Source organism: Doryrhamphus excisus, chromosome 12 (genome assembly GCF_030265055.1).
Source record: "Doryrhamphus excisus isolate RoL2022-K1 chromosome 12, RoL_Dexc_1.0, whole genome shotgun sequence".
NCBI lineage: Eukaryota > Metazoa > Chordata > Actinopteri > Syngnathiformes > Syngnathidae > Doryrhamphus > Doryrhamphus excisus.
Window position 1 is genome coordinate 16,585,268 of NC_080477.1, and position 23,844 is coordinate 16,609,111.

The 23,844-nt window shown below is 41.5% G+C and overlaps 1 protein-coding gene across 5 annotated transcripts in view; it reads left to right on the forward strand.

Moving 5' to 3' along the window:
• Window positions 1-23,844, forward strand: part of LOC131139827 (MAM domain-containing glycosylphosphatidylinositol anchor protein 1) — a 175,900-nt gene that overhangs the window by 133,813 nt on the left and 18,243 nt on the right. For all 5 annotated transcript variants that reach the window (XM_058089733.1, XM_058089736.1, XM_058089735.1 and 2 more), the window contains 5 exons: window positions 4,358-4,538; window positions 7,338-7,361; window positions 14,596-14,748; window positions 14,839-15,000; window positions 20,779-20,909. In XM_058089733.1, coding sequence (XP_057945716.1) covers window positions 4,358-4,538; window positions 7,338-7,361; window positions 14,596-14,748; window positions 14,839-15,000; window positions 20,779-20,909 — 651 coding nt within the window. The remainder of the gene's footprint in view (window positions 1-4,357; window positions 4,539-7,337; window positions 7,362-14,595; window positions 14,749-14,838; window positions 15,001-20,778; window positions 20,910-23,844) is intronic.

The window sequence follows — 23,844 nt, forward strand, 5'->3', positions numbered from 1 at the left end:
GAAGAAACAGCATATGAGTACATTTAACAATCTTCCATCAACACGTGTCACTTCTTGGGAAAAAATAAAATCGCTTCTATATATTTTGGAAGAGCCGACAACACGTATAGTCGAGTCCTCCTCCCCACATGCGCACACAATCATACAAACTCTCCCATGCAAACACACATCCTATTATCATATATATGAGAAATTTAAACAAAACTATTCATGATGAATTAGAGGTGTACATTAAATGTTATAAATGAATAATGTTTGGACATTACCCAGTCTCACAAACGCGACTCTCTCTCGAAACCCCACAGAGATTCGATTCCAACACATGCACAGATAGTCCTGCGTGCACAAATGATAACTTGTTCACACGCACACACACACACAACTCATAGTCTCCTGGATCAGTCATGAAAGACAGCCATTAAGGGAGGATAAGAGAATAATTAACCTCACACTTTCTATTATTTAAAGAGACTGCCTCCTCTTGTGTTGTCAATCCCTATTTATTTCATAAGCGTAATTGTCTCTTTTCCATTGTGTGACTCTCTCACTCTCGTTCTCACTCTGTCTTTCACACATTCTTACAATTGTTGTCTCTGCAAACATGGAAATGATCCATCATGGAAAACATATTGGCTGAATTGTTGTGAGAAAAAGTACATTTGGGACCCGGGCGTTTCTCGGCAGACACTGTGAGGGCGAGTATTGTTTAAAAAAAAAAAAATGATGATGCATCCATCTATTTTCTGTGCCACTTATATTAGAGATGGGTTTACACCCTGGACTGGTCGCCAGCCAATCACAGGGCACATAGAGACAAACAACCATTCACACTCACATTCATACCTATGGACAATTTGGAGTCGCTCCCGATCTCCTGACTGTGTGACCTACATGCTAACCACTCGTCCACCATACAGCCACAATGATGATAATAATATAATAATAATAATACAAGAATTATATTTAATTATATATATTATAATGAATTTAATTATTTGTGACCAGCTGTGCCATTCAGCCTCTTACAAAAACAATTTAGCCTAACATTATACATAACTGCTATGTCACTACGATAACATTATTAATAAAGCAAGCCACCCACTTAACCTCATACCAATACACTTGACTGTCATTTCTGCTGGTAACTTCCAGTATTAGTAACTAACTTCCACCGATGCCTGCAAATGTGGCACTGAGTGGAGATTTGCTCAATAAAGTACAATGACAAAAACAAAAAGACACCCAGGAATTTTTTGTCTTTTATGTCATTTTCTTTTTATTTTACAACTGTGCACATACGCATGTATTTAAAGACCTTGACTACCATTGAAAAACTTCGATTTCACATCTGAGTGTCAGATTGCACTGCATCACTGACTCATCTCTCATCTCTCTTAGCTACCACACACTTTATACATATTGCATTGCGACTGCATTGCTTTCCTCCTACAGTATATTCCACATCATTATGCACTGGCAGTGTGTAAATGTTTACATGTGGGACGTCGTGCTCGCATATTTACATTGATGTGGAAATCTTGATGAATGTGCATTAGAACTGGTAAATAAATACATAAAAAATATATCAGCTGTGAAGTGTGGCCCACTTTGCAGATGCATTGCAGTTTTTTTGTTGTTTTTGCTCTAGCAGGCAACATACTGTAGGTGAGAGGGTGATAGAAAATTGCATCGCATCACTGAAAAAGCTCATCGAGAGCAAGAATTATAACTTCAAAACCATACGGTGGCAAGTGGTTAACATATTGACGGCACAGTCAGGAATCTAGCAAGAATTGATGCTTTTGAGTACAGCCTCACATTTCAACAACCGCTTCTCAAGGGACCATACTTTAGAAATGAAACATGGATATAGTACTTTAAAGGGCAGAGTGCTTATCTTCCCACAGATACGCCCATATAAGGAAGTCGGCCCCTCTGTGACATCACAAAGGGGCAGTTTTGCGATGCCTTTTGAAAACGAGTGTTTTTTGCCATCCCAAACTTCTTTCAGGGTTCATTTCCAAATGTGCAAACCTCATTGGCTGAAACTTTGGCATCGTTTAACACAAGAATAAAACATTCTAACTACATTTATAGTTCAGAAAAGTGGAAATAGCATAATAGGTCCCCTTTAAAGTAGTCAGTGTATAGCTCTTATAGCAGTAGATATTTATTTTCCACCAAGTCAATGCACAGCCATTATTGTCTAAAAAGCCTGCAACATGAATGATGGTTGGCTGCATGGGTCCCGCCAGCACTGGGGAGCTCTGGTTCATTGAGAGAAATGGTTGTGAAGCAGAGCTTGAACCCCTCCCTTGGGAAACACACCTCTAAGATGACAAGTGCCTTGCTGAGGAAGGTGATGGAGCGACCAAGTTTGTATCCAGACCAGAACCCAATTGAGAATCTGTAGGGTATCTACTATATATTCTATGACTATTCTATGTGACTACTGCATTCAAGTTCCTTAGTACCATCCCTTGAGGTGATATACGGTAATAAAATGGTTGATAAAATGCGAGGGCGACACTTTTTGTGAGATACTGTATGTCAGTGTCTACTTCTCAGACTGCTCACTATGTAAAGGACCTTGCACTTTTGTGCATTTAACTGGTTCACACACAAGCCCGCCAACAAACACACATACACACACCATGTTGCATGCATTACCTGATAATGGCATGCTGTGGGTGTACCAGTGTGTCACGGTCGAGTGGCTGACCTAATGCATTAGAGGGAGCTCACTGTCAGGTCTTTAAGTAGCTGGGATCAGAGGCAGATACACAGCTAATGGAGCCTTCTCTCCGGGGGTGGACTAACACAGCAAAAGCAATATTAAAATGGTGTTGATGTAATACACACAAACCTGCTGTACTTTAGTTTTAAAAGACAAACAGCTGGAATGGATTAGCATTTTTACACCTGCCTATACAGTTTAAGATACATGGGCTTAACCCCTAGTGGGTTATGTCATGTGTTGTGGGACGAGAAAGATTGGGATATTAATTGATGAGGTACTTGGGTGTCGGAAAATTAAAAATATATATTTTGGAATACAGTGGACAAAAATGATTAACCAATTAATTTGGACACAATTATTAAGTGAGTCATGCATGTTTCCATCCTCTTACCGTGCCTCTTGGATGTCCTGGCACAGTTCTGCTGTAGCATTTTTGTATCCTTGTTAAAACATATTTCTCCTTCCTTCCATCTTCCCTAATGGTGCTCTACAGCCACAACTTCCTCACAACTTCCAACCCCTCTAAATGTGAAGGCCATGCACAGTTTAAAAAACTAAATTAAAAAATGTCAAAATATAGTTTAAGAAAATCCAAAACAGTAATACACAAATATCATTTTTTTTGTAACAAAATCATTATGTTCATCTGTATTAACTGTAATAACTGAAGCCATTATGCCCAAAATCTGCTATTGCAATCCACCCATGAGCAGTATTATATGTTAACATTAATATATTATAGTTCCCATTCACTTTAATACTTTATGGGGCCCTAAAGGGCCATCAATGGGTCCGTATCCGGACCAAGGTCCTCTATTTGGTGATAGCTGCTACATTGCATGGGGAAGGGACTACTTTCTTAGCATATTTTTGTATTTATTTCATAGTCATTCCTCAAATATATGTACTTAGGTGATTTTCTTTTCTTTTTTGAAAAAAAAAATTCGACTAAAAACAGTCTGACAATCCGCATGCAAGCAATACAACCAGAATTGGCTCATACTGATTCCCCTTGGTCGTTAATGTAAATGTGAAGGGCATGCACAGTAATAAAATGATATGAGGATATGCTGATCAATACAATGCCATTAGTGGTTATCCCCAGCACAAAGTACATTTCTGTAGAACTCTGATCAGGGATGCTCTAATCTAATCGCATTTGAATTGAGTTCATTTTATAATAAATGTCATGCTTAACCTTGTATCCTTGTTAACTTATTAGTTTTGTTCCGAAGCAACAGTCAGTGTAGCTGGGAGATTCTTACGCCAACTTTGGATGCATTCCCCAACACTTGGTGCTCTTGTGATCCGTGTAAATCCTGAACTGAAAGTATTTTTAAGGAAAGGGATTGGGAAGACTGCAAAATACATCCAAAGGATGAAGGGAAGTGTGTGGCGGGGGAGGGAATAAGAAACATAAAGGCATCCAGACAGCAGTGATGTTCCAAGTGTAGCTTTTATTATATCTTCTTGTATTTGTGATCCTATTTGTTCTTTTGCACTGTTTGGAATGTCCTCCTTGTGTAGTGTTTCTTTTCACCCTTGTAGATGTTTATATACATTACATCTAAGCTTGTATGTCTCTCCCTTGCTGTTTGGTCACTTGTGTAAATGCAGAACAAGCAGAACCTGCTGTCGAAGCAAATAGCCCTCAAGGGCAAGGAGCCAGAGAAGGGGGTGCTGATGTCCTACATCATTCCGGACCTGAGAATCCCACTCTCCTATGAGGTCCAACTATCTCCCATCACCACCTACAGCACTGGGGAATACGTCAGCCGTATCATCCAGTATTCAGAGCGTGAGTGATCAAATAAAGTCATAATTTACAGTAGGACCTCTAAGGTCAAACCGATCCCTCTCAGAATGGGATAGTTGAAAGGAAACAATAAATAAAAATAATACAAATATGGATATGTAAAAACTGCAGACTAGTTCAAATAAGGCAATTCTTTTTACTTTTTACATTTTGGACCATTGGATCTTCTTAACAGGTTTCTAAGTGGAGCTTCATAATGCTAAGAGTCCACTAGGCAGGCGGCAGTTGGTGCCAGTTTGTGCCAATGCAATTTGCTGTGATGCCTAGTGTCGCCAATAAGGTGCCTAGTGGCGTGCAGTGGCTCAAACTGCCTCCCAACTGGCTCATGGTGGCCCGTAACAGCGGCAAAAATGGAGTTTGGCGGCGAGAAAATTTCAAAATGTTTAAAATCTTTGCTTGATGCATGTGGCGCGAAGTGTCCAACAAGTGGAACCAAATGTCGCAAACAATCCACCTATTGGAATCCACTGGAATGTAATGGCGCGAGCCAAGTTGCGCCAATGATGCTAGGAGTCCACTGAGCCGGAGCCAGTTGGTGCCAGTTTGCGCCAAAGATTGTGGGATTGACGCGTAGTGGCTCACTGTGACGCCGAATAACGTCAACATGGCAACATGCCGAGCGAACATTAATTCGAGCCACGACACGCCAATCACACAATCTTTGGCACGAACTGGCACGAACTGGCTCCGGCCCAGTGAACTCCTAGCATCATTGCCGCAACTTGGCTCACACCATTACATTCCAGTGGATTCCAATAGGAATCCGAATAACGGCAACATGGCCACATGCCGAGCGGACATTAATTTGGAGCCACAGCGAGCCACTACGAGCCAATCACATAATCTTTGCCACAAACTGGCACCAACTGGCGCCGGCAGAGTGGACTCCTAGCATTATGTAAACAGAAAAAATGAGTGACACAAAACTTTACGGAGTAAGCAATTCATTGTGAGAACCATTAAACTGAAATCATCAGCTGATCAAAAGTTTAAAACATAGCTCAAACAAACCCAAAACCTCCCTAAAATAAAAATAAAATGGTCAAAAGTACTCACTAATTAGTAGCTGCACTGTTCTTGTTAAAAATTGGTTTGGGCATGTTTGATGTCGTGTTTCCACAAGGCTGGTGGGAATGTTGGGTAGTGACGATGGCTTCACCGAGAGCATCCACCATTTGACCACTGATGACCATTTTTGTAAACATCCATCCCCAAATGTTGACAGTGGATTTAGTTAAGGAGAATACGCAGGATGGTCCAAGAGTGGCGTTATTCCTATTGGAGAAGTCTTCTGTCACGCGGGCATTGTCCTCTTGAAAACCACAGTCATTACCATACAGACGAGGACCTTCCATCATGAGGGATCCTCCCTGCAACATCTCCAAACAGTCAGCTGCCGTTTGATCCCCCTGTACAACCTGAAGCTTCACAGTTCCATAGACTGTCCTGTGTGGAAAACATCTCAGGTAGGATCTCCTTGTCACACAAGTAACGTTGGAAGCCATCAGGACGATCAAGGTTACATTTTTTTTTTCTCATCAGAAAATCAATCTCCCATGTTTGGGGCTCTCATGAATTACAAACAGACAATTTGTGGCACTGAAGTTGACAAGGACTTTGAAGATGTTTTTCTTCTTAAAAGCATCTTCTTGCAGATGCCGTCTGGTGATAATTGGACTGCACTCTGCACCAGTAACACAGTAAAAATCTCCATTTCGGCCCAGGGTCGTCCCCTGTCTTGACGGACAGCCAAAAAGATCCTCCAGCTCAGGGTCGGCGACATTTTTTTAGTTTCATAACCCTCAGGATCTGACTGTCGTACTATGTCCAACCTGAAGAGCAATGGCACGCCAGAGGCCTATGCTGCTCAACAATCCTACTGTGGTCAGAGAGAAAGCTTTTTTGCCTTTGCCATCCAGACATCATGACAGTGGGAATACCTTACAGAATGACATTGGATCCACAACAACCTACTTTAGTTATTTTTTTCATTTTTTTTTTGCAATGAATTGCTTACTCAAAAATGTCTTACTCACTTCTCACTTGTTTTTTTCATTTTGAAGCTCTACTAAGAACCGTCTCAAGCAATTTTTCAGCTGGTTTTAAAAATTAGAATCATAAGGGTACATGTTTTAACGCAGACCTACCAACATGTACACATTTTTAGTACTCAGTAAGCAATTTAACTCTTGAATACGCTTGTATGCTCTCCATTTGGTTAGGAGGGGGGGGGGGTAATTGAGAAGCACTGCTTTATAATGACACAAAACGCCGTCACACAAGCATAAAAAGAAGTTAACATTGTGGTAAAACATTAAAAAAATGGTAATGGTTTCATTTTATATAAACATGCATCAGGTTAAAGCACACCATTCAATTCACTATTCCACAGTCCAAAAGGAGTAGGACGAAGCAAAGCTTATTAAATCCTACCCCTCCCCCATATGTATGTTCAACCACATTTATTCACTTCCTGTATTCCAACCATATAGTGATGTAAAGGTACGTTAATGGTACTGATATTGATACTTATGCTGATGAAAGTTGGTTTGTAGACCTTAACTATAGCTTTTGCTGTATGTTCTTCTTTCAATACCTCTTGGTGAGGCTGCCCCTTATTTTAAAAGTAAGTTTTGAAAAAGCCAAAGAAAAAGCATAATACACATGTAGGACCAATGATACCATGCATGCTGAACTGAGAGGTCTTCCATGACATGTTGATGGTAGTTGGGGGCTTTTGACATATTTAACTTGTTAACTATTTTTGCTATTTTCTTACAGCTTACACCTATCCAAGACCTTCAGGTGAGTCTCTCTCAATGCTTCCATTTTCCACATTTCATAATAATCTCTCATAATCAATAATTTGTCGCCATGAAATGATTGGGGACCAGGCTGTAGAATTAGCAAGGTTTTTTTTTTTTGCGTTTTTTTGGAGTTAGCATGTTCTCCCCGTGCATGCGTGGGTTTTCTCCGGGTACTCCGGTTTCCTCCCACATTCCAAAAACATGCTAGGTTAATTGGCGACTCCAAATTGTCCATAGGTATGAATGTGAGTGTGAATGGTTGTTTTTCTATATGTGCCCTGTGATTGGCTGGCGACCAGTCCAGGGTGTACCCCGCCTCTCGCCTGAAGTCAGCTGGGATAGGCTCCAGCACCCCTGTGACCCTCGCGAGGATAAGCAGTAGAAAATGAATGAATGTATTTTCATCTGCAAGAATTGCCAGCATATGTTTGTAAAGACTCGGATGATCTGCTGTGGTTTCTTGAGGGAGGAGAGTGTGGGAATGGCGTTTTAAGAAGCATTCAATGATTGTGAATTGTCGTGATATTTAAAATGTCAGGGAATGGCAGCCATTATTGGTGAATATATTATTGTTTAGCGTGCAAGTTTTCTTTTTTTGGCGGAGTCCAAGAATGACAAAGGCGATATTTTTCAGCATTTGGTGCTACATTTATGATGGAAGAACTGTTTGACTCCAGTCAACACACCTCAAGGAGGAGGACACTGTATTTTAAAACCATACTGTGCCTTGTATAAGGTGGCAAGCTTAAATCAAATACAGTATTTTCCATACAGGCGATGATGTAATGTGGCTACATCTGATAATTAGATATGATTTGATCTAAAATTTCCTTTTGTTGGACTAATATTTTATCTTCTCTTAGGTTTGAATTACCTTTCTGTCAACATCTTTGCCTCATTTTTGTTTGTTGACGAAAGTAAGCTTATGGTCAGAGGCAGGGCTTGCCGACAGCCAAACCAGGCATTTGCCCGGGGCCCCGGCTTTTAGCCATAACTATCAGGCCGAAGGGGGTACATGAATAAAAATGTAAAAATGGCTTGACTACATTAGTGCTGAACACTGAGATTTACGTAATATACTCAAACGCTTCATGTGAACTGCCACAGCAAGTAAGTCGCACTGTGCTGAAGAAAGGTGACAGCATGAAGTTGTTCATTGTTCTGTGTCCATTAGATGAAAAAATAACTTTGATGATGACTTGCATTGAGAGTGTTTAATTTTGAAGATTTTTCCAGATCGTTTAGAGCTAAATGGTAGCTGTTTTTCTTACATGGTGCTCTGCATAATGAGTGTGTTTACTGAGCTGTAAGAGGGTGTCATTTGTTTGCACATTGAATGCACAGACTATGTTGGCAAGACCCTAATTTTGCATATGTAAGCACATTTATGCTTTCATGAATGATGCGTCTCGGACCCTTTGTTTGGTGTTCCTTGAACACACCATGTGTGAGGCAGATTGAGACTTTCTCCAAGGCCGCACAGACAGGTGTGCATAATTCCATTCTTCCTTTCACCTTGTCTTTGTTCACAAATGTTAATGCTGTGTATAAATGCACAGAGGTGAGGTTTAATAATGTTAGCTCTGTGCTGCTGTGCAGTTTTGCTTGGTGCATAATCTCATGCTGTATGTGCTCATATGTTCATTCGGCTCAGTAATAAGCTTCATATAAAATTAATTTCCTTATTGATTTCTGTGCATTATGTTCTTTTTGTTTTCATTCATTCATTTTCTACCGCTTATCCTCACGAGGGTCGCAGGGAGTGCTGGAGCCTATCCCAGCTGTCTTCAGGCGAGAGGCGGGGTACACCCTGGACTGGTCGCCAGCCAATCACAGGGCACATATAGACAAACAACCATTCACACTCACATTCATACCTATGGACAATTTGGAGTCGCCAATTAATCTAGCATGTTTTTGCAAACTCCACACAGAGATGGCCGATGGTGGAATTGAACTCGGGTCTCCTAGCTGTGAGGCCTGCACGCTAACCACTCATCCACCATGCAGCCCCTTTTGTTTTCATAATTATTTATAGTTATTACATTTGCATGTAAGAGTAGTTGCGTTATACTGATTATTTCCATGTTGTTGCAAACCAAAGCACAACAAAATAGTTGATAAATAAGACACATTAGTTTTTTTAATATAATGCCATAATATACAAACCTCATCAAAGTCATAAGACCAGTTGAAAAATAGCTAGAATTTCTCTTTTCACATTTGGATTTGAATTAGGGTTTAAGTAGCGGTACAATATGCAAAAGCAAGAAGGGGAGTGTGACAAAAAGCACTTTGGAAAAGGAGTTTAAAAAGTGAAATAGGCTGTTTATCAGCTCATTAAAAGTTTAAGACCATCAAAAAATGTAAAAAGAGTCTAAAAAAATTTGAATGACTGTCTTCCTGTGTCCAACCTCAGCATTAAAAGGCCTTACTTATGCAGATCCGACCACCAGAAGAGAAAGTTTGTCAGCTTTCGCCATCAGGAGGGCATGGCCGTGTGGATGCCTGACAGAAAATTAGAATTTTGAGCAGATTTTCTATACTTGGCAGAAATTCACAATAATCGGAAAAAAAACAAGGCAGTACTCAATAGTCGTATATATTGCTGCCTTCAGTGTAGCTAGTGCGAGTCCAGATTCCAGCCTACATCCCAACATCCAGCCTTCGGGAAAAAGCCGAACGAAAGACAACAGAAAATATGTCGATGCTGACATTTAATGTAACTTGTCCTTCATGGAAATTCATTACAATGTAAAAAAAAAAAAGTGACTTATGCTTCCAAAAAACGATTAAGTTTGTTGTTGCTGACAGTCATATTGTTTCCTCACAAACAAACACAAGCTTATTGCGCACGTCAGCCATATTTTTTGTTTGCGTTCCTTTTTGGTCTCCTGAGGTCAGACCTCATAAGCTCCTCCAATATGTCCTTTCTTTCCACTTTTCTCCAATGCAGCATTAAAACTACATCTTATCTTAGGTCTTTTCCCTACGCTCCCGGTCTCTCAAACCTCTGTCAGACCATCTCTTTGTCTTTATCAGTCGGCTGAATGCCGTCTGTCTTCTTCATTAAGAGGCACGCAACGCAGCCTTTGTCTGGCACGGGTGTCACTCAGCTCTGCCAGGGCGACGGCATTAAAACAACTGTAGATTGGAACACGGCGAAAACAACGGTGCAAATTGAAATGAGCTCATGTAATAGAGCAGGGAGCGTAATAGATTAGCCCCCTGAAACAAATACTAAAACAAATACACCCTGGCAGCAGCTGATATGATATGTAAAGAGAATATGAACATATATTCATTCATTCATTTTCTATCGCTTATCCTCACGAGGGTCGCGCGGGGGCTGCCGGATCCTATCCCAGCTGTCTTCGGGCGAGAGGTCGCCAGCCAATCACAGGGCACATATAGACAAACAACCATTCACACTCACATTCATACCTATGGACAATTTGGAGTCGCCAATTAACCTAGCATGTTTTTGGAATGTGGGAGGAAACCGGAGTACCCGGAGAAAACCCACGCATGCACGGGGAGAATATGCAAACTCCACACAGAGATGGCAAAGGGTGGACTTGAACTCGGATCTCCTAGCTGTGAGGCCTGCCTGCTAACCACTCAACCGCCATGCAGCTCATTAACTATCAGTAATATAGAATTACAATTCTTACCTTGGTGGAGGTAATACCGTTATAATCACCACACAGCAAACAAACAGCTTTGAGGTGCTTCAGGCTACCCTGGCAATACACATTGGTGCAGACCATTCAAAGTTTGTTTTTTTTTTTTGCAAATACTGCAAGACTTATACCTACATGTAAGGTCCATGAACGACATGCACAGAAATCGGCTTGAGAGTCCGTGTGGCATCTGCTCTCAAACTGCAGGGGTCAGTGTATCAAAAACATTTACCTTGGTACTCAAGTAGAGCAACTTCCAACATAGCAACCCTCAAAGAAGAGGAATTGTGTTGTATTTATTGCTGCTGCAACAGAAAAGGAAGACAAGGTGGCCTGCTCGTCCTTTGAATAGGAGGAGTGCTGCAATCACAGGTCGTCATTCTTCCCACCAGAGTAGCCTGGCAGGAAAATGTGCTTACAAAAGGCATGCTGACCATGGCACTACAAAAGGCAAACAAACACCTTCACTTAAAACACAACTTATTTCAGTGTTTCTTTATGCTTAGACTACTGTGTGTCTGAGTAGGCTGCTTCATATAACTGCCGGTATTTCTGTACTTCAGCTGGAGCGGAAATTTTCCGCATGAAGGGGGCCACTCAAGGGGGGGCGTAGGTGTGAAAATGACGTGATTTGGTCATGAGGCCCTCGCCGATATAGAAAGCATAAAACAAGCTTTAATGGAGTCAGGTTCCCCAGGCTGCCTCTGCGTTCTGGCAACTTTAGTGTGTATTAGCAGCATGGAGTATTTACATACATTGTAGTATTTACGGCTGCATGGCGGTCGAGTGGTTAGCGCGCAAACCTCACAGCTAGGAGACCAGGGTTCAATTCCACTCTCGGTCATCTCTGTGTGGAGTTTGCATGTTCTCCCCGTGCATGCGTGGGTTTTCTCCGGGTACTCCGGTTTCCTCCCACATTCCAAAAACATGCTAGGTTAATTGGCGACTCCAAATTGTCCATAGGTATGAATGTGAGTGTGAATGGTTGTTTGTCTATATGTGCCCTGTGATTGGCTGGCCACCAGTCCAGGGTGTACACCGCCTCTCGCCCAAAGACAGCTGGGATAGGCTCCAGCACCCCCTGCAACCCTCATGAGGAAAAGCGGTAGAAAATGACTGAATTAATGTTTTGTTTTGGGGATGAGTGGTTTGCAACGCTAGGAGACCCGAGTTCGATTCCACACTCGGCCATCTCTGTGTGGAGTTTTTTCTGGGTACTCCGGTTTCCTCCCACATTCCAAAAACATGCTAGGTTAATTGGCGACTCCAAATTGTCCATAGGTATGAATGTGAGTGTGAATGGTTGTTTGTCTATATGTGCCCTGTGATTGGCTGACCACCAGTCCAGGGTGTACCCTGCCTCTCACCCGAAGACAGCTGGGATAGGCTCCAGCACCCACGCAACCCTCGTGAGGAAAAGCGGTAGAAAATGAATGAATGACCGAATGAATGTTTTGTTTTGGGGATGAGTGGTTTGCACGCAGGCCACACAGCTAGGAGACCCGAGTTCGATTCCACTTTGTTCTCCCCGTGCATGTGTGGTTTTTTTTCCGGGTACTCCCGTTTCCTCCCACATTCCAAAAACGTGCTCGGTTAATTGGCGACTCCAAATTGTCCATAGGTATGAATGTGAGTGTGAATGGTTGTTTGTCTATATGTGCCCTGTGATTGGCTGTTAGAATAAGCAGTAGAAAATGAATGAATCATTGTAGTATTTACTACCTCTCTTTTACACCACTTTCCTTTTTTATGCTTTGTTTAAACAAGACCGGTAATGTCCCTAAATATAATTATTGGTTCGACTTTTGGGCAATAATTTCCTGTCATTTCCGAGTTCTTTGACCATTTAACCAACTTTACTTCCAATGATTGACCGTACTGCGCCGACACATACTAGACACTAAATTTCCCCTTCTTCCCTTCTTGAAGGTGCAGTCCTCGTCAGCAATTGCGCACACATTTCCTGCAATGATCTATGTAGTGGCATTCTAGGAGCGTTTCCTGTCCAAATCAGTTGATAAAGTGCACTTGGTCCTCTTCCAATTCCTCTACTCCTCACAAAGAAAAGCACTAAAAGTCACAGTGTGCTGCTCATCGGGAAGACGTGTCTAGGTTCAGAGTGAGCATGTACAGTGAGAAGGGTGGAGTTGGGTCAGTGGTTTGAATTAGAAACAGGAAAAAAAAGGGTAACATACTTTGATGGTAATCCGGGTCAGGGCCTGATTCATTTTCCTGGCGAGCTGCGAGCCAGTATTGATTTTTAACCCATGTACATCCCAAGATACAAAGCACTCACGGACATAGGAGGCTTTTTCATTAAACTTGCCTTCTAGTTGGGTCAGTTGGAGGTTGGACAAAGTTCTCTTCATAAAGCCATCCAATCTATCAGGATGATTCAGGCTGTGCAGCAGGCAGGTTGGAAGATGCCACACTTTGGTCCAATTTGTCCACATGGTTTGTGCCAGATTGCGCAAGATTTGACCATATAGGCTTGGTTATTTACATTGGGTTATAATTGGGTATTCTAATTTGTGTGCTTCAATCTTCAGGTTATGAACCGTTTATGAGGGTTCCTTGTAAAGCTAATTGATGTGAGCTCCTTTGAAAGGTCAACCTCGGGTTTGTGTGACTTTTGAAAAATGTTATGAAATGCCAAACCTCTCCACCATTCAATATTCATTTATTCATTCATTTTCTACCACTTATCCTCACAAGGGTCGCAGGGGGTGCTTGAGCCTACCCCTCGCCAGCCAATCACAGGGCACATATAGACAAACAACCATTCACACTCACATTCATACCTATGGACAATTTGGAGTCGCCAATTAACCTAGCATGTTTTTGGAATGTGGGAGGAAACCGGAGTACCCGGAGAAAACCCACGCATGCACGGGGAGAACATGCAAACTCCACACAGAGGTGGCAGAGGGTGGAATTGATCTCGGGTCTCCTAGGTCTGAGGCCTATGCGCTAACCACTCTAACCACCGTGCAGCCCTGTATTCACATTGTGATATTTCAGTATCAACCAATTTTAAAAGGGACCTATGATGCTCATTTTTTGGCCCTTTTTATAAAGCTGTGGACTCCTATAGAGCAGCTACAAACAATAACCTGCACAGAAAGCTTTTGAGATCTTCCTGAACCTACATCTATATGGATGGATGGATGGTATGCTAGTGCGAGAGGCGGGGTACACCGTGGATTGGTCGCCGACCAATCGCAGGGAACATAAAGACAACAACAATTCACACTCACAATTTAGCCTTGACAATGAAGCTAATGTGCATGTTTGAACCCCTGTCTCCTAGCTGTGAGGTCTGTGCATGTTTTTTTTTAACCTAGCATGTTTTTGGAATGTGGGAGGAAACCGGAGAACCCAGAGAAAGCACAGAAATGTCCGAGGGTGGAATTGAACTCGGGTCTCCTGCTCACTAACCACTCAACCATCGTGCAGCCTTTCAATATTCATGATCAGTTATTTTTCCGACATCATGTCCTTGATCTAACTCATTTATATCATTGTTGTTTTCCCATCTTCCCACACTAGATCACGTGTGTGGTTTTGAGGATCAGAGGATCTGCGGTTTTTCTCAGGATCGTAGTGATGTCTTTGACTGGACGAGACAGAATCACCTGACTCAGAATCCCAAACGATCTGCCAACACCGGTCCGGAGACAGACCGCAGCGGAACCAAAGAAGGTGCGAATAAAAAAAGGCAAATGATTATGAATACATACATTTCAATATAAACATAACAGGTCCGACTACATGAATGTTTGTTATTTTCAGGCTACTACATGTACATTGAGGCATCACGACCTCGTGTTCAAGGGGACAAAGCTCGTCTACTGTCTCCACTTTTTAATGTGACCACGGTCAGAGGTCCCAAGGGATCTGGCAGAGTCCCTTACTGCGTCTCCTTCTACTACCACATGAAGGGCAAACACATCGGTGAGTAGACCGGAATAAAGTACAGAACATACAGTATGCACACACTTCTTTAAACCCCCTTGAGAGCATCCATGATAAAGTGAGTGACATTCTTCTGTGCTCATGTAAAGGTTCTCATTCTGTCCCAGTCAGAACCCTGTACTTGACCCACAATGGCAGAAACTGACATGTCGACAATAATGCAGGTGGAAGAGTGTCAAGAGTTCTTTTTTCGCCACCAAAGTGTGTGTGTGTGTGTTTGAAGGGAGATAGGAGGTGTTGTGATTTATAGCAGTGACACAACACAATCAGTCACTTGGGAAAGTTGTTCATCATAATATTCACTGTCACACAGCTAGAAGGCATATACAGCCTGGAGCCTAAAAATGTTTACAAACACACACCTTTTCCCATCAGAGCATCATAAGACTCGCACACATCATAAAACGTGCAAACAAACTTTCAGTAACACGCACATACTGGTAGTCTGCCTTCATAAGTATTCTACTCTAATAATGAAGTACTCCCAGTTGTACTCTTAAGCCCAAACACAAAAAGGTCAAATTGTGGGTGTTGGAAACTCAACTATTGGCACCACAGGTTAACATGCAACAATGTTAGAGCTTAACATGGACTGAATTCAATTAGCGTTGTGAAGGGATTACAAAACATAGATAGGCAAATTAATTATGATCTGTAATTAATCTAATTACCGTATTTTCTGGAGTATAAGTTGCACAAGGCCAAAAATGCATAATTAGGTCGCATAAGTCGCTCCAGAGTATTTTTTTAAGTAATTTTTTTTTAAGGGTATTATTATAAGTCACATTTTTTGCGAGTGATTTATTTTACAAACTACTTGACCAAAGCAGAGATTACGTCATCTTGGAAGGCAAGTTCTAAAATTAATAAAAGAATAAAGAACAGGTGTAAGATATGCTAACACAATGGTTATTCATTCATTCATTTTCTACCGCTTTTTCCTTACGAGGGTCGCGGGGGGTGCTGGAGCCTATCCCAGCTGTCTTCAGGCGAGAGGCGGGGTACACCCTGGACTGGTTGCCAGCCAATCACAGGGCACATATAGACAAACAACCATTCACACTCACATTCATACCTATGGACAATTTGGAGTCGCCAATTAACCTAGCATGTTTTTGGAATGTGGGAGGAAACCAGAAGAAAACCCACGCACGCACAGGGAGAACATGCAAACTCCACACAGAGATGGCCTCTCCTCTTGCTTGTGTTTGCAAGGTACTTGCTGTCTTGAATGGTGTAGTAGCTCAAGTTAAGTACCAGTGTATTCCACAGGATTGAACAAAAACAATGTTTATTACAAGGAACAATATCATAGATACAAGTAGTATACAGCTTGTATTTTATTGTAATGTACTTAAAATGAGTCAACATGCAGCTATTATTGTCCAAATAGAAGGTAATACAAATGTCTTGCCAACAGTCCAGAATGGTAACAGTACCAGCGCTGTCTTCTATGTCTGCATAAGTGCAGCCAGCACTGGGTAGCTGCGGTTCAGTGAGAGATGAATGCATTCCATTGTGAGATTGAGCAGCATGATGCACTCCCTTGGGAAAGTTTGCCACATTTTTTTCCAAATCCAGGGTGCACGGTGTTCAAGTGGTTAGCACGCAGGCCTCACAGCTAGGAGACCCGAATTCAATTCCACCCTCGGCCATCTCTGTGTGGAGTTTGCATGTTCTCCTCGTGCATGCGTGGGTTTTCTCCGGGTACTCCGGTTTCCTCCCACATTCCAAAAACATGCTAGGTTAATTGGCGACTCCAAATTGCGGTAGAAAATGAATGAATGAATTTATCAGTCGCTCTGGAGTATAAGTCGCAGGAACAGTCAACCTATGAAAAAAAGTGTGACTTATAGTCCGGAAAATACGGTAATCTCTTTTTTAAATATCACCTAGTTGCTGAGAACCTGTAGCTTTCAACATATGCAGTCCAATCCATGAGACCAGTCATTATTGATCCCACAGATAAAAAACAGGTGTAAACCTTCTGTGCTCTTGAATTGCTTTTGTATTAAAGAAGACTTGAGAGTGAGGACATAAACATAAAGAGTAACATATTTAAAGAGGTCATAAATTCAACAAGAAACAGGAGCGTTTTCTTCCAGGCGTCTATAAAAAGTTCCCATTACTGGTGGTCTTGTACTGGTGTTTCCAAACAAGGCAACATCTGTCACCCAGCGCTTGCCGCCGATTAGAACAATCTGTTCACAGTTTATGCCCTGCTCCTCTCTACAAGCTTCCCTTTCATCTGCACTGTTGTTCTCCCATTCACTTCCAATCTGTTGTCACTTTAATTGCCTCGCTTTGGCCGAGCTTGTGCTCCGGCCAGGCAGACGCAGCAAGGATCCTGACGACAACATCGAGAACGAGCTGAGGCAACAACACAGAGGGGGGGTTGGGCGGCGAGGTGGTCAACGAGATGAGAGTGGAGAGGAGGAAGAAACAAGTAAAGAGTGGTAGGATGATAAAAAAAAAAAAAAACATGTTGATGGAGCATGAAAGCAGACAGGATGCATTAAAATAGTAAGGATGTGACAAAGGCAGAGAGCTGCAGGAAAGGCCATCAACACAAAAAGAACTGTTACAGCTGAACAAGTACTCAAGCACCTAAAGAGACAGTACATTATTGAAAAGCACTCATGTACTATATATGCTGTGCGTCATTCCCTTATGAAATACTAACCAGTGCACCATACATAACCAGTTTACCGTCTTCACTGGGATCTTCTGGTAGCTAACCAGAAACATTTAATTCAGTTTCTATGGCAGCACTCGTGTTTTAGTTTGGCTTGTTTTTTTTTTTTTGCACAGTGCCACTGGCAGGCGGACTTGGAACTGGCACATTGTTTTGACATCACACTGATGGAAAAAACAAACGAACGCTTATTTAAATGTTCTTTGACTTGTATGGTTAAGACTTTTAATTAAATTGCGGCAGGAGAAACTTTTTTTTGGCATATGCTAAAAAACTAAGAAACGTTATGTGTTGCACTTGGTCGACATTAAACGTTAAACGGCATTAAACAATTAACCATATTGCATATTAACAATTAGCAAGCTGGCTTATGTACGTGTTTGTTCAATACCCTTACATTCTGCATGTCACAAGAGACATGTTTGTTTTTTGGGGGGGTTGTGTGTTTTTTTCAGAAGCCTCAAGGCGCACAAGGGTCAAACCGGGGAGAGAATCGATGTCAGCATATTACTACACGGCAGAAATCTAAAAGTTGCACAGCTATTGTGTGTTTTGTCTTTATATGTGTGTGTGTGTGTGGACCCTGCAGCCTTAATAGAGCTGTGCTTTTCTAAGAATCTTCCCTGATACTCATCTTTACCACAGTCAATAGACCTCTCTTCTTCGTTGTGTCTGTCAGGTGAAGGTGGGAATCAGTATTTGTGTTTTTCTACAATGCATGTTGTACTTCCATTCACCTTTATGTTTTTTCCAAATGTCACATGGAGTAGAATACATCATGAATGGATGAGTGACTTGTGGTTCATCATCACTAAGCAATCACTTCACGATAATCTCATTGGTGAGAACTCGGTTTCCTCTCACGGTTAGCACGCAGGCCTCACAGATAGAAGAGTTTGATTCCACCCTTGGCTATCTCTGTGTGGAGTTTGCATGTTGCATGTTCATGCGTGGGTTTTCTTCCGGTTTCCTCCCACATTCCAAAAACATGCTAGGTTAATTGGCGACTCCAAATTGTCCATAGGTATGAATGTGAGTGTGAATGGTTGTTTGTCTATATGTGCCCTGTGATTGGCTGGCGGTAGAAAATGAATGAATGAATGTTTTATTTCAACAATATAGCTGAGGCTGTTTAATCATTTGTCCTCTCCATTGTGACCCTTTGTAACCATCATTAGCCACGTTTACATGAGGAGTTTTTCTCTTTCCGAATGGAATCTTTCAGAATGGAATCTTTCCAAAAACAATGGTATCCATGGAAAGGAATATTCCAATCACGTGTCTACATGCGCCGCTATAATCAACCAAAATAGTCAATTGGGCATGTGCAGTAAAGCGTAAACATCAACATCACGTGATACCTTCTTCCTTGAGTTTTTCTTTCACTTGTTGGAATAACTCCGTATTGCCAGTTTTTCGTTCGTCCAGTCTTGAAATTTAGTTTGAATCAAAAACAAACTTTCCGCAGCAGTCCAGTGCCGATTGCTCGCCTCCATTTTTTTTTAATCGAAGAACGCCTCGAGCTGCGTGTTACGTCATATGTCAGCATTCGCTGAAAGAACGCACTCGGGAACAGGAAAAGATAAAGTTCAATTTTGCTAATATTTTATAATTAAGCTCGGCACATGTTTTATATAGATATGTATTTTCTTTTTTTAATAAAACTGGACTTGTGAATGGCGGATAGAAGTGTTTAGATTCTGTTCCACAGATGGTGGTAATGCACACCGAAAGCTGCTTGCCAACCGCCAATAAACAACAGAAGAAGAAAAACACCACGAAGAAGAACGCAGTCTGACAACTTTCCGATTGAGCGGGTACAAGATACCTCAATCGGATTGGGGAAAGGAATATTCCACCCCTGTGAATCGGATTATGTATTCATTTGGATTGGTACTTTTCTTTCGGAATTAGGTGTATACAAAGGTTACATTCTTTCCGTTTGAGCAAATAACCCGAATGGAATTTGGGTCCATGTATACGTGGCTATTGACATCTGCTGATGTAGTCCTGTTTGTTTCTGTTCTGTTATTATCATTGCAATTGTTGTTGTTTTTTGTCCCTGCTTGTGTTTTGTCACTTTCATCAAAAAGATACCCATCCAACAAATGAAAAAAACACACAACTCAAAATGTATTCCAGGGTATGAATAGTAACAGTACACTTACCCTTGGCGCACCTCTCTTGTGACAGACTACATTACAACGTTAACGACTTACCAGCTTGATTATTTCAAGACTTGAGTCACATTACGTCCAAAAGATGCAAATAATGTCACCCGGGAGAGAGGAGAACGTTCGTGGGCATATGGAGGCATAAATCTACAAACTCACGCAAAAAAAAAAAACCACACACACACTCCCCAATGGTAACATACAAAATACCTTTGCACCTCTGCTTGCCTATGCAATGTGCTAGGAGATGGGATGTTTGGTTAATACTGCACTTAAGAGCTGCCTGGGAATTGCTAACAAGATGAATGATTCTTGAACAACTTTGAGACCGGAGAGAGTCGGAGGACTTGTGATGTGAGCTTGTTTATCGGAGCCCAGGGAGGTTGTGTTGTGTTGTGTTGTGTTATGTTCTCACAGTGTCATTCTTTGCCTTCATAATATAAATGAATCACTTCATGGCAGTGGTATTAAACGTTAGTATGGAAGGTCAGTGCCTCTCCAAATATTTATATCACATCATTTTGTCACAGTATCTGATCAGGGCAGTCGTCCATCTTCATTCTCTGTCTTCTGTATTGCTGTTATTTTGTCGTCTACAAGCAGTATATGACCTTGGAGTTGAAGCTATGTGCTTCTATATATTTCATAAAGTGAGTCAATTCCATCACGTCCATGTGATTTTTGCTATCAGAATATGGCAAGTTGCTGAGTTTGTTGCGTTGCCCCTGTGGATATTATGAGGAAAAGTGTGCATTTAATATGATATTTTTATATGTTTCGATATTCATATTAGTGTGTATATGTAATTTTCACCACAAACCTTGTGTTTGTTATTTGGGTTGCTGTATTTAGTTAAAGCATTTTGTGATAATGTATGCTTTTTCCCAGGCACTCTAAATGTTCTCCTGAGAGTGAGGAGCATTGCATCTGTGGATACCTTGTTATGGACCAAGTCAGGACACCAAGGCCCCAATTGGAAGAAAGCATACTTTGACATCAATCCCAGTGGACCATTCCAGGTAAGCCCCAAGGGATCATAACATCATAAAACTGTTGCTTAGTTCTTAAATCTTCAACACACACAACAAAAAAAACATCCCGCAGTGAAAAAAAAAATACACAAATCATTTTTTGCTTAATTATGATAGGTATTAGGGATGAGCGAGTACACCACTATATGTATGTGTATCTGTTCACCCATCTAAATCATCTGTTTCTGTATCTGTACTCGGAGTAGGCGGTGCATAAACCGGAAGTGGGGGTGGCTTCAACGAAAATGTGTCCTCCTCGCTGTGGGGTCTGCGTGCTAACCACTCGACCACCGTGCCGCCTCATTTGGATATTTATGTTATAAATTTTCAATTGGAGTTGAACAGCTGCTGCTGTGTTAATATCCAAGCAAACGTCCGATCAAATGTACTTAAGATTTGTCAGATTAAAACAGATCATCTCACACTTGTCTACAACCTTAATCACTAGGCCATTCCATTTACGGTGGACCAAAACTAACTTTACAGGCACTGGTGATTATTGGTGATTTTTATCATTAATATTATTACTACTATTACTAGTAGTAGTACTAGGAGGAGTAAATACTGGCAATTTTGTGCTTGCAGTTTATAAGATAATGTTTTTGATTTATGTTTTGCGGCTCGAGTCTATTTTCCTTTAGTGAGCGAGGAGGCTCTTTTGATAGGAAAGGTTGCCGACCCCTGTCCTAACTTGAACCTTCTTGTTTTGAGGTAGCACAGAAGTCCATGCGCTGCTGCCTGGTTGGATTCATTATTTCTGCCTGGGTGTTGGCCAATGTGGGAAAGTATTTTACAAATTTGGTGTGAGATTAGAGTATGCAACCAATGTGCTTGTTTTCTCATGACAGAAAGGACTAAAATGTTTAGTTTTACTGCTCGCCGCCAAAACACCACCTCCGGACTGACAAAGTCAGGCTTTAGGCCGGGTACATGTTACAACCCGACTGTCAGGTCGGCTTTTATGTTCTTAGCATTGCTTGCTTTTCTTGTCAACTCTCTCATCTTTTGGAGATTTCCTCTACTAGAGAGTTCTTCTCTTCAGTATTTTTCCCAAGAGGGAGGCCTCCTATGCAGCCTAGATAGAAAAAGAGGTGGTTTTGTACTCTGGAGGGTGCTTGGAATAAAGGGAATTTTTAGGGGAAAAAAAAAACCTGGCCCTCAGACTTTTGTTTGGAATTTGATAAATTTTTCATAGGTATATTCATCACCAAGTGATACAGAGGAGCTTCTAAAGAGTGAAGGGAAAGTTCTAGAACTTTAATTTTGAGCTTGCTTGCTTGCACATGGAGTTGACACATATCCAGATCATAAATCTTTTTTTGTGAAAGTAGCAATCTGTTAGCAAGGTCATTAAATCAATTCAAGTAAATGCTGTAAACAAATCTCAAAGCATCTGCCATATTACTGCTTGTGCCAAAATCTTAAGTTTGGCTTTAGGATTGCACACTGGAATTGTACCCTCTATCCATCCATTTTCAATCACTTATCCTCGCCTATCCCGGGTTATTTCCGGATGAGAGGGCGGACTACACCTACTGGCAGTGATGGCATTGCATCAATTTACAAATAGCATTGGGATATTTTTGGATAGAGTGCCGTATTGATAAATGAGGACCTTTGAGCAAAACATTCAGCTCCTTTTTTTCTGCTGAAAGTCAGCAACAAGCTCTTGCATGCAAGCTGCGAGAGGATTATTTGCTTCATCTAGAATGTGCTGATCTCAGGATGGACAACAGGGTTTTATGCTTATTTCAGATATGAAAATAGATTACACCTTCCTACGATATGACATTGTTTCAAAAGCCTTGTTTCAAACTCCACCAAATGCTACAACTTGTCGAAGTGTACTTGTGAGGGCTTACTTCACTGAGTTGCATTCTGGGACCCGGGTATTTTTCTGTCCCCGTGAACTTCAGTTTCTTTTGTAGGTTCTTGACGTTAGAAGGGAGAACCTCTTTCCTGAGGAACAAAATGCCCCCTGAGGACAGCTTTGGAAACAAAAACAAAAAAAAGGCTTCACTACACATCTTAAAATATAAACTGGACCTCAACCATAAATGTGGGAGCTGTGAATTTAGTCATTTTCGTTTTTACCAGCAAATATGGCCCGTGATCCATCTTTAACTAACCCGTGTCTAAAAATATAATACTTAACTGTTGCATACTTCTTACTTTGAACACTTGGTAAAGCTACTGTCTTGGACAAAGCAGTGTTTCACAGAATAAAAACTGCAGAAGTTAACCAGAAATGGTGGAAAAATCGCAGTCTAGTGTTATGCGTAGGGTCCTGTGATTGTGGCGTTAAACACGGAATCTCGAGAAAATTGACATAATGTAAATGAAAAGCTGTGAAGAAATGGAACGTTTGTATTTCCTCACGAACCTGCCCCTCGCTGAAGCGGTCACCTGACTTGGAAAGCCATCTCTTACTCGTCAGCTAGTGTGAGTGGAACTGTGGTTTAGCAGAGCATGCTGGTACTACTCGGGCCATTTGAGTGTGTTCACAATGTGTTATGCTTGCTGCTTGTTAAGGTGGAGAGATTACTCCCCTTCCACCGGGCGATAGCTAAGGTAGGGACAAGGTCCGGACGCAGGCTGGTAGAAACTGAGCTACTGTTCTGCTTCATCGTTGTTGTTGTAGTAGTCATGGTAGCATTGACAAGTTGCACGTTTTGAGGAACAGAAGCAAGTCCACCCAAGTCCACGTTGTTTTATACCATGCATATCATTCAATAACTCACACTTTCATAAACACTCGTGGCTGTTTTGAGTAGAACACGCTTCTTTGACTTTTCTGTATGCTGCCCTCGGTGGAAAAAGTTTTGACACCCCTGTTGTACGTGATATATTGCGTCTATTTCGTTGGGTGGAGTGGATATAACAGGTTTTCTATTCCACTGTTTCCCAAACATTTCACCGTCGC